This window comes from Biomphalaria glabrata, chromosome 9 (genome assembly GCF_947242115.1).
Source record: "Biomphalaria glabrata chromosome 9, xgBioGlab47.1, whole genome shotgun sequence".
Taxonomy (NCBI): Eukaryota; Metazoa; Mollusca; class Gastropoda; family Planorbidae; genus Biomphalaria; species Biomphalaria glabrata.
The window spans coordinates 43,783,975-43,794,825 of NC_074719.1; the positions used below are offsets into that span (position 1 = coordinate 43,783,975).

At 38.4% G+C, this 10,851-nt stretch overlaps 1 protein-coding gene across 5 annotated transcripts in view; it reads left to right on the top strand.

Moving 5' to 3' along the window:
• The window catches only part of LOC106072005 (Golgi-associated plant pathogenesis-related protein 1-like), a 32,468-nt gene extending 22,000 nt beyond the window's left edge, over positions 1-10,468 (top strand). For 4 of the 5 annotated variants that reach the window (XM_056040991.1, XM_056040992.1, XM_056040993.1 and 1 more), the window contains 4 exons: positions 1,120-1,235; positions 2,468-2,598; positions 8,142-8,219; positions 9,708-10,468. In XM_056040991.1, the coding sequence (XP_055896966.1) occupies positions 1,120-1,235; positions 2,468-2,598; positions 8,142-8,219; positions 9,708-9,874 (492 nt within the window). In that variant the 3' untranslated portion in view covers positions 9,875-10,468. The remainder of the gene's footprint in view (positions 1-1,119; positions 1,236-2,467; positions 2,599-8,141; positions 8,220-9,707) is intronic. The other variant, XR_008779762.1, reaches the window with a different exon arrangement.
• Positions 10,469-10,851: the final 383 nt, after the last annotated feature.

The following is a 10,851-nucleotide window of genomic DNA, read 5'->3' on the forward strand; positions in this document are numbered from 1 at the left end:
AAAGAGGCTCATTTATTAGGACTTTATAAATATAATGTTATTTTTGTTTTAAAATAGCAATATTAATGTTTAGATGTCTCAGTGTTCCGCTTCGAAGTAGTAACTTCTATTATATTAAAAGGGAAAAGATTAAGGCTATACTTCTTATACAAGCACATATAATATTTATGAATGACTAGCTATAGTGCCTTTGTCTTAGAATGATCATATTTTTAAAAATTCAATGCCTTGGAGCTTAAATTACTTCCTTAAAAACAAACTAAAGTTAAAAGGTAATTTAATGAAGAATGTCAGGATAGGCACAATACAGCACTAAATGACTTTGACTATATTTTAGCACAAAAAAAGCGTATTTCCTTTCACTTTTCTCCCCTTCAAAGCAATTACCCCGGTTCCTGTAATACCCCATTTTCAGCAACTGAAAGTACGTTTCTGGACGTTAAAAGTATAATTCTAATAAGTACTTTTTCTTAGTTTTTCAACAATATGTAGATCCATGTATATAGTTTGACCGGGGGGGGGGGGGGTTATGACTAATGACTGAAAATTGTGATTTAAGTGTGGAGTATTCGCGCAGCCCTAAAGCCCATCCTTTTTCCAGAAGCAAGATTTGGTCAAGACGTCTGGGGACGAGTTTAGGTGCTGTGGATGACCAGAGACTCTTTGTGTGTCTTGTCCTGCTCTAGAGTGCTCCACAGCACTGTGCTGGTAGTTACCTCTCTGTCCGATTTATCTAGTTTTGTGACGTTTCGCACAGGCCGCCAAGATCCATATAAATATGTATGTGACAGATAGACAGACAGACAGACAGACAGACAGACAGACAGACAGACAGATAGATAGATAGATAGATAGATAGATAGATAGATAGATAGATAGATAGATAGAAATGGGCTACATCAGAGCCGGATTCGAGAAGTAATGGATGGTTGTTTAGTAAATTAACCAGAGAAATGATGTAAAATACTAACATAGGTTTAACAAAACGTTGGGCCAATCTCAAGTGAGGATCCTTAAATCACTCCTGTCACTTAACACTCAGAGTGTCGAGTGTGATTTGAATTAAAGAACCTGGCATTTAATTCTATTTCCTAATATTTACTAATATTGTCGACCTAGAAAGACGCCCCTGAGAAATCACCACCGCTCAAACCGATCGACAGGATACGCCAGGAAGCGCTAGAAGCACATAACAAATACAGACAGATGCACGGTTCTCCGCCTCTGGAGCTCAGGTTAGACTTTCTACTTTCCAGTATTTGGGCTGTGTTCGAATCCCAGGCTAACAATCCATGCACATCAGAATCATCATCATTCGTCGTAGGGGGGGCTGTGACAGTTCGCGTAGTCAAATCACTCCACTCTTTACGGTCAGCGGCTGTTTTTAGCAGGATATCAAGAAAGAGGCCCTCAAAGTCTCTTGCATTGTCCAGCCAGCTTTTCTTTGGTCAGCCCTATCTTTGCTCCCTCCACTGTACCTTGGGGGGGGGCGCAGTGGCTGAGTGGTAAAGCGCTTGGCTTGCGAGCCAGAGGTTCCAGGCTCGAATCCTGGTGAAGACAGGGATTTTTACTTTCAGGATCTTTAGGGTGCCTCCAAGTCCACCCAGCTCTAATGGGTACCTGACATTTGTTGGGGGAAAAGTAAAAACGGTTGGTCGTTGTGCTGGCCACATGACGCCCTCGTTATCCGTGGGGCCACAGTAACAGATGGCCTTTACATCATCTGCCCCATAGATCACAAGGTCTGAAAGGGGAACTTTACTTTTTTTTTTTTACTGTACCAAGAATGATGACTTTAGACAGTGAGTCATGTATTACAATATGACCGAGCCAGTCTTCGCAGTATTTAGGAGTCTGTCCTTTTATCCAGCCAGAGTGTTGACTTGTCAAAATACAAACTCTTTGTCTTCTTAGCCTGGTATCTAATACCCAGCTTTTTTTGTGTGGCTTACTCTCGAAGTCTTGAATTCTTCAGTGTACAAATTTCACAACCAGAAAAGTCTACAGATACCAATAATGAAAAATACAGTTCTTAGTTTACTTTAAAGCGGGTGTTACTCTTTCGGATGTTTTCACAGTTTGCTGCACATGACGGCACAAATATTATAAATGTTTAAAATGTTTTTTTACCTGGTATATGTCGTTTGTTATAATTGTTAACAGTAAAATTTTTAATAAAAAAAAAAAAAAAGTATGCTAATTTCATTTGAACAAAAAAAAAAGTTTTATTTTTTCTTTATAAGAACAAAAAAAAATAAACGCTGAGCTCGCTCCACCCATTCTACAAAAATATAGTGTAATCGGATTTTCAAATCCTTTTAAGTTCAGACATCTAAACTGGACAGACAACAAATTAATAGCGGCTTTTCTCAAGGCGAGAAAAGGGGAGAGGGCAATGAAATAAAAACATGTAGAATCTAGTGTGTTTTAATATTGAATAAAGTAAATGGAATAAATATTTTTTTAGCTCGGAGCTGAACAGGATGGCTCAACAGTGGGCGGAACACCTAGCAGTGACGACTTCATTTGAACACAGCCCCAAGGAGAAAAGGGAGGGAACTGGAGAGAACCTGGCAGCACATACAGATATTATTACTGGTCAGTTTGGAGTTTCACTTAGCTTACTGTGTTAACTTTTCGCTTTTTAACCTTACAGACGAATAGAGATTTGGCAGTCTATAAGACAGGTTGGAAATGGTGAGAGACAGTGACCAAGAAAGCTATGGACAGTGAAAGAACATGGGTCTCAGCTCAGGCCAAGAGAGTTGACAGTACTAATTGTGATAATCCCTCAGAGGATATCAAAATTAAATATCAATATCACACTACAGTGGATCCCTGGACACATTGGCACCATTGGAAATGAAAATGCAGATAAACAATCAAAGGCAGGATCATCTATGGAACAACCAGATCGACCTTTTAACTACTTTACCCTAAGGTCAATGTTAGTCAACAATCACAAAGAGGAGTGGTTCAACCAATGGACATCAGGAAACACAGGGAGAGCCATGTACAAAGAAATGACCATGCCTAACAAATTGGACAGTATTAACTTCCTCCCCCCGCAAAGAACAATCTACAATTTTCCAACTAAGAACAGAACACACACCTCTATTAAATTACCATCTGAACAAAATACATTCCACACAACTCCCCCTTTGTAGACACTGCACCCATCCTTATGAAACCGTAAACCATATCCTCTTTAATCCACCTTAAGCAGACCGTACTTCCACTACAGCCCAACATAACCAACACCATGTACGGCAGTGCTGAACAACCGAAGAAAACAGCACACTCTTTTTTTCCTTGGCACAATCTGCAAAAGAGCTCACAGCTCAGCAGCAAAAAAGCTGGAAGTGCCTACTGGGACAAATCTAGCCGAGATCAAAAGGATAAAGCGGCGTTTGACAAAAGAAAGAGAAAGAAAGCTGCGCTATCAGACAGCCCTAAAACAGATTCACATGCACGAACTGAGGCAACTTTGACGCTCAAGATTCGGCTTGTTTTGTCACACCAGATTCTGCCAGGACTTAGGAAGAAACCAGCACCATTGAATCAACTGGTCGCATTCATTGTCTCTCGTGACATAAGGAGTTCATAACACTGTCACCTAGTTCAAAGTGTTGTGTTTCACTTTATTGTATTGCACTTCACTCAATGTGCTCAGTTTTCTGTAATTATTTTTTTTTAAACATTATGACTGACAAAGTTAATAAAAAAAAAAAAAGATACTTAAAAAAAAGCTTATATTGAGCACAGTTGTATCGGTTATTTATGAGTCAAGTAACTTTTTAAAAAAGTATTATCATTGTTTCTCTTGTTACTTTACACCAGTTTGCCACAGTGGTGCAGTATGCTTACGTCACATTTGCCTAATTCCGTTGGTTTCTCTGCCATTTATGGAGAAAATTCGCTGCCGAGGACAGACGTAGACGGCGAAAAGAAAATCTTAATCGACCACCGACGGACAATGGTTAAGCTTGCCCTGGATGTGGCAAAATATGTAGATCACAGCTGAGGCTGCGTAGCCTCGGAAAATACTGCATTCCTCATTAATTTTCCGACTCGAAGACAAAGCCTTATTATTATTATCAAGCAACGAATTTAGTCATAACATCGACATCGGGAATTTTTTGCATGTTGGATCCTCTCTGTGATCGATGTTTGAGTTCTGAATTAATTTGAGATTTTAAATGCTGGGGTCCGCTAGCCTCACGTCTAACTCTCCTCTATTCTAATCCAGGCTTGAGCCAGGGACGGACATAGTTAATTGGAGGCTCTAGGCAAAAGGAATTAAGTGGAGTATAAAATGAAACATAAAATCGATGCAACCCGAAAAAAATAAAATTGAGACTGAAAAATACATTACGCAGTTTATTAAAAACCTACCTGTATGGTCTAGAGCACACATCGCACATTATGAGTATTTAGCGGAACATTTCGCACATTATGAGTATTTAGCGGAACACTTCGCACATTATGAGTATTTAGCGGAACACTTCGCACATTATGAGTATTTAGCGGAACACTTCGCACATTATGAGTATTTAGCGGAACACTTCGCACATTATGAGTATTTAGCGGAACACTTCGCACATTATGAGTATTTAGCGGAACACTTCGCACATTATGAGTATTTAGCGGAACACTTTACTTATTTTTAAGGGAGATTAATTCACGTAGAGGCCAATTAGTTAATTATTTCAGTAGTTCGTGGAACACTTGTTCAGGACTCACGGAACACTGTTTGGGAAAAAACTGATCTAGAGCTTTGAGCTAGACTTGTAGACATGGAGCCATAGAGCTCTGTTAAGATTTGATCCAAGTTTCGCAATTTTGTTTTCTCTATGTATTTTTATTTAAGTCCTGTGCCCCCATCGATCGAAGGCCCTAGGCCCTGTATAAATAATTTTTTAGTATTAAATGTAAAAAAAAAAACAAAGAAATAATAATCGATTTTCGTAGTGAAAAGAAGGAAAATGATATTGTTTCTGTAGCTGGAGAGACTATTGAAATTGTGCCAACCTTTAAATACCTTGGTACTATCCTAGACAATAAACTAAATTTTACTGCAAATACTGATTATATCAGCAAAAAAGGGCAGCAAAGATTACGATTACTGAGAAAATTGTCCTCGTTTAATGTTATCGAAAAGGCCTTGGCTATGTATTATCACGCTCACATCTGCAATATTTTAAGTTTCAATATCACTGCCTGGTATGGCAATCTGAGCATTAAAAATAAAAATAAACTTTATAGAATCCTAAATGCTGCTGGTAAAATCATTGGCAAAAAAACAAACCCCATTTGGGCAGCTGTTTGAGACAAACATCTATAAAAAAGCTAACAAGATCCTCGAAATAAAGAATCACCCTTTGTGTCAGGATTTTGTGACAAGACACCGATAGCAAAGACAAACAGACACAAACACTATTTTGTTCCCCTGGCAATCAAATCCTTAAATAGGAGTCTGGTGTGAATGTACACTTTGGTTTCTTATAGTTATAATGTTTTTTGTTTGGTGTAATGCACAAATTGTAAGATAAATTTCCATACGGACAATAAAGATTATTATTATTATTATTATAATTATGATTATGATTATGATTATTATTATGATTATTATTATGATTATTATTATGATTATTATTATTATTATGTTAGAAATGAACAAGTAGTCATTTTCTGGCACTGCCAGGGTCGAGTTTCGCTAAAGAGAAACAAAATTCATCGTAGTCCCTTTAACAGTTTCCACTGAGGAATTTTCTGGTGATGTGGCAGGTCTGCAGCAGTACCGCCCTCTGACAGGCAACGAAGATGTTCCTAGGAATGTTAAGGGCCTTGAAGGTGTCTGTGAGGTCAGTTGTTATTATCGCCTCGGTTGATATAACAATGGGGTATATTGTTATTTTGGACAATTTCCATAGACGCTTAATCTCCAAGCCTAGGTTCCCATATTTTCTTTGTTTTTCTATCTCAGTTTTTCTCAAATTATGAGACAGTGGTACGGCGATATCGATAATGGTAGCGGTTTTTTCTTTTTTATCAATGAACAGCAGATCCGGGCGATTGAAATCTACCGTTTTGTCGGTCAGAATAGGCCTGTCCCAGTACAGCAGATGTTCAGTAGACTCGAGAACCTCTTGCGGAGAGTATTTATAATAAGGGGGAGTGTCCTTACCGATCAATTTGTACGTCAAAGCCAGGTGTTGGTGTATTAACTTTGCAACTTGGTTATGGCGACCTAGGTAGGCTGATTCTGATAGGGCTGGACATCCTGCCATAATGTGTTCAATCGACTCGCCCACATTTCCACATTTTCGGCATTTGTCGACAACATTGAGTTTCAGGATATGCTTCTCGTAATTTTTTGTCCTGATTACTCTGTCCTGTATTGCTGTAACAAAGCCTTCTGTTTCAGGGTAGAGATGACCTGCTTTGAGCCATGTTAAGGAAGCAGCCTTGTCGATGTTGTCCCCATGTAATGAAGCCGGAAATTTTCCGTGGAGTGTTTTTTCTTCCCATTGGCGAATCTCATGCCCTGCGTCGTCCAAACCGATATTGACATCAGCATTGTGTAGGTTCAGAGGGGTTGCATCGGAGTCGTATTTCCGTATGAAGGAAACTAATTTGTTGCTGGAGGCGAGCAGTTTTGATCGTATTTTTATAACTTGCATCTTACACAATTTGAAGATGTTCTGCAATCCACGACCCCCATCCTTCCTGGGCAGGTATAACCTTATGGTGGAGGACTTGGGGTGTAGGCATCGAAACTTGGTTAGTAATTTTCTAGTGAGTCTGTCAATGTCATGTAGGTAGGTGTCAGTCCATTTGATCACACCGAACGTGTAAAGGAGCACAGGGACGGCCCAGCTGTTTATTGCAGTGATGAGATTACTGCCAGACAGTTTGGTGTTGAGGATTTTATTAACTCTTTGCCTATATTTGCCAAGAAAGTCCTCTTTTAATTTCTTATGGTTTATCTTGGCATTCTGGTTTATTCCAAGATATTTATAAATAGAGGCGGAGTTCAATTCCTCGATGCCTTCAAATTCAATGTTTGTGTTCGTTGCCTTGCCCTTTTTAATGCTTATGATGCCACACTTATCCAGGCCAAAAGACATACAGATATCGTCACTAAAGCATTTTACCGTTTTGATTAAGGTGTGTAATTTTTGCTCGGTTTCTGCATATAGTTTTAGATCATCCATGTATAATAAGTGGGACACACATTTTGTACATTTAGTGTCAACCCTAAAACCGTTTGTAGAGTCTTGGAGTAATGTAGATAGAGGATTAATCGCTAGGCAGAACCAGAGTGGAGATAGTGAGTCACCCTGGTATATACCTCTTCTTATGTGCACAGAACCTAGTTTATCACGATTAAGGTGCAGATTTATCTTCCAATTATTCATACAGACTTTCAATAGTTGTTTTATTCTTGGGTTGATTCTATGAATGTCCAGGGTTTTTAAAAGCCAATCATGCGGAACTGAGTCGAAAGCTTTTTTGTAGTCGATGTAACACATGTGTAAATTTCTCTTTCTTCTATTAGCTTGATGCAATATAATACCATCTATAGTTAGCTGTACTTTACAGCCCATCGACTCTTCAATGCAACCTTGTTGTTCATCTGCTAGTAGCTTATGGGCAGAACAAAATTTATACATTTTACTTTTTAAAAGTGAAGTTAATAGTTTATACACCACTGACAGACAAGTGATAGGGCGATAGTTTGATGGTTGGTTCGGATCCCCTTTTTTTTGGGGAGGAGAGATGTTCTCCCTTCAGTGAGTTCCAACAGCATTGAAGACGGTTCTGAAATTAGCTCGTTAAAACTTGATGTTAGTGGTGCATGTACGGCTGTAAGTTTTTTCAGCCAAAAGTTGTGTATATTGTCCGGTCCAGGAGCAGTCCAGTTGTGGGTTTTTGAAATAGCTGCGGAGACTTCCTCAGCTGTGAAATCCTCATCAGGCATTTCTGGTATTAGGTTGTTTTTAGTTTGGATTTCCTCGATCCAGTCAGCCTGCACATTGTAATGTGTAATGTGTAATGTGTAATGTAATTATTATTATTATGATTATGATTATTATGATTATGATTATGATATACATGTTCAGACTTTTCCATACCAGGTGATCAGGTGACGGACATGTGGTACAACGAAATAGAGGATTATGATTTTTCTCAGCCTGGATTCAAACTTGGAACAGGTAATATTGTTAGACACAGGTACTGTACTCTTTAATAGGTAACAGACTAGAAGAATAGAGATTTGGCTGTCTTTAAGACATAGGTTTCTTGAAAATAGCGTTTCTTACATTAAAAGATAATAAAAAAAGTTTTTGATTAATGTGGGAGTGGTGGCTAAGATTAAAGCTGTTGGGCTCCCGAACCGAGCAGTCTTGAGTTTGAATTCCGATAAAGACTGGGTCAGCCCAACTCGAATGAGTTCCTGGCTTACATTGAGGAAGTTAAGTCGATTGGTCGTTGTGCTGGCCAATTGACACCCTCGTTAATCGCTACCAAAGAAACATCATCTACCCCCACATATAATTTAAAAGATCTTATAGGGGTTTAATTTTTAAAAATATATATTTAACGTTTTGATAAATAGTTCCGTTGTCGAAGTCTTAGTTGCTTTCTGTATAGGACCCATTTCTCGGATCCTTTATAGAAGGTTGAAGAGAACCATTGCTTTGAAGACACTGAATTTCGTAGGTAGGCGTAGATATTTATTCCTTTTTACTCTCCAGTTGGGGGGTGGGGGAGCTAAGTGGTTAAACGCTTGGCTTCTAAACCTGAGGTTCCTGGGTTTGAATCTCTGTGAAGACTGGTATTTTGAATTTCTGATTTTTAGGGCGCCCCTGAGTCCACCCAACTCTAGAGGGTACCTGACTTTAGTTGGGGAAAATAAAAATAAAGGCGGATGGTCCTCGTGTTGGCCACATGAAGCCTGTTTGTTAACCGTTGGCCAAAGAAATAGATGACCCTTAACATCATCTGCCCTATAGACCGTAAGATCTGAAACGGGGGGGGGGGGTGTCAATGAACGTTGAATGGTGTAATACTGGGTTCTTGCTTCCTGAAGTACTCTAGACACGTGACAAGACAAACACTATACGACTGACTCAAGTCCGTTCAGCAGACAACATGAAGTTTATTTTACTATAATAATAACAATATACTGCACTCCTTGTTAGTGCTACAAGTCAAGAAATAATAACAATCCTATCCGCATAACAGCGGTATCAAAAGTATCCCCATGTATGTCAGTTACAAATCACGTCCGCATCTCAGCGGGTAACAATGTGTAGAAATATAAATCAACCAATACATGTCTTAAAAGACCACTGGCAACAACTGCCCACAAGTTACTTTCTAACTGAAATCACTACAGACTTTTCTAAGTCGCTACTGTCCATCCCGGACTAAAATATACTTGACCACTCGGTCCAAAGAATAACACTTGACTTCTAACTTGACTTCACTTGTCTGCTTTACTTGACTTGACTGACTGACCTCTAAGTCTAACTTTATTCATTCTACTTCCTGTTTTCTACATCAGGAATTCCACGTGTCTTTTAAACTCTTAACATGACGTGAACTTTAGATCATGCAATGTCAACTGAGACTGTGACAGGGGGATTGAATAGTCACATTGATATTAACATTCTACTTTCTATATTTGAACATCTTAGGTCACTTTACCCAGTTGATTTGGCGGAACACAACGCACATGGGCCTCGGCATGTCCTCCCAGACTGCCAGAGACGGCATGTACCGCTTCGTGGCTAACTATAGGCCCTCGGGTAACTGGAAGGGCGAGTTCCAAGAAAATGTGCTCCCCAGAATCACTAATCACTGATTGCGGTTTATAAACAAGACTACAGACGAAAACGCATTACCTCATTTTAATCAATGACATATTGTTTAAACTAGAGATTTAATTAGCACTTTACGTCTGCTCACACATTTAGTTATTAAAGTGTTGGAATTCACAATATATACTAGGTCTAAAAAGACGTAGGACATGTTCACATCATATAATGTTCATATCATGTTCATATCACGTTCATATCATGTTCATATCATGTTCATATCATGTTCATATGTTATTACCTTGTTCATACCTTGTTCATGTTCATATCATGTTCATATCATGTTCATATCATGTTCATATGTTCTTAACTTGTTCTTACCTTGTTCATACCTTGTTCATATCATGTTAATACCATGTTCATATCATGATCATATCATGCTCATATGTTCTTACCTTGTTCATACCATGTTCATATCAGGTTCATATCATGTTCATATCATGTTCATATTATGTTCATATGTTCTTACCTTGATTATACCATGCTCATATCCTATATTTCTATGCATGCTTTTATGGTGTATGTTACAATCATATTGAAAATGAATTATTAAAATTATGCCCAGTACTAAAATAATAAAATAAATTTCAAACAGTTTTCACACGTTGATTTCTTATTCCATATGCTAGAACAAATTCGCACAAGTGCTCGTTGTTCGATAGTGCTATTAGATAATGAAACGGGTTGCCTGAAACTACTAGAATGACACAAGGATACACTTATGTGTTAATACGTAATTATCTTCTCTTTTGGAGGAGTGTTTGTAATGTATAAGGTAAAATATTGTCAACAACAATAATAATAATAATAATAGGACTTGATGTCTTAAGAAGATGACCTAGCTGTGGTTTGAATATATTGTCAAACCTAACGCAGACAAATCAGATGTCTGCCTAAGCCTATTTTGATAAATTAAGTTCTCCTTACATCGTCTGCGCATGTCTTTTGTAGTAATTTTTAGCGG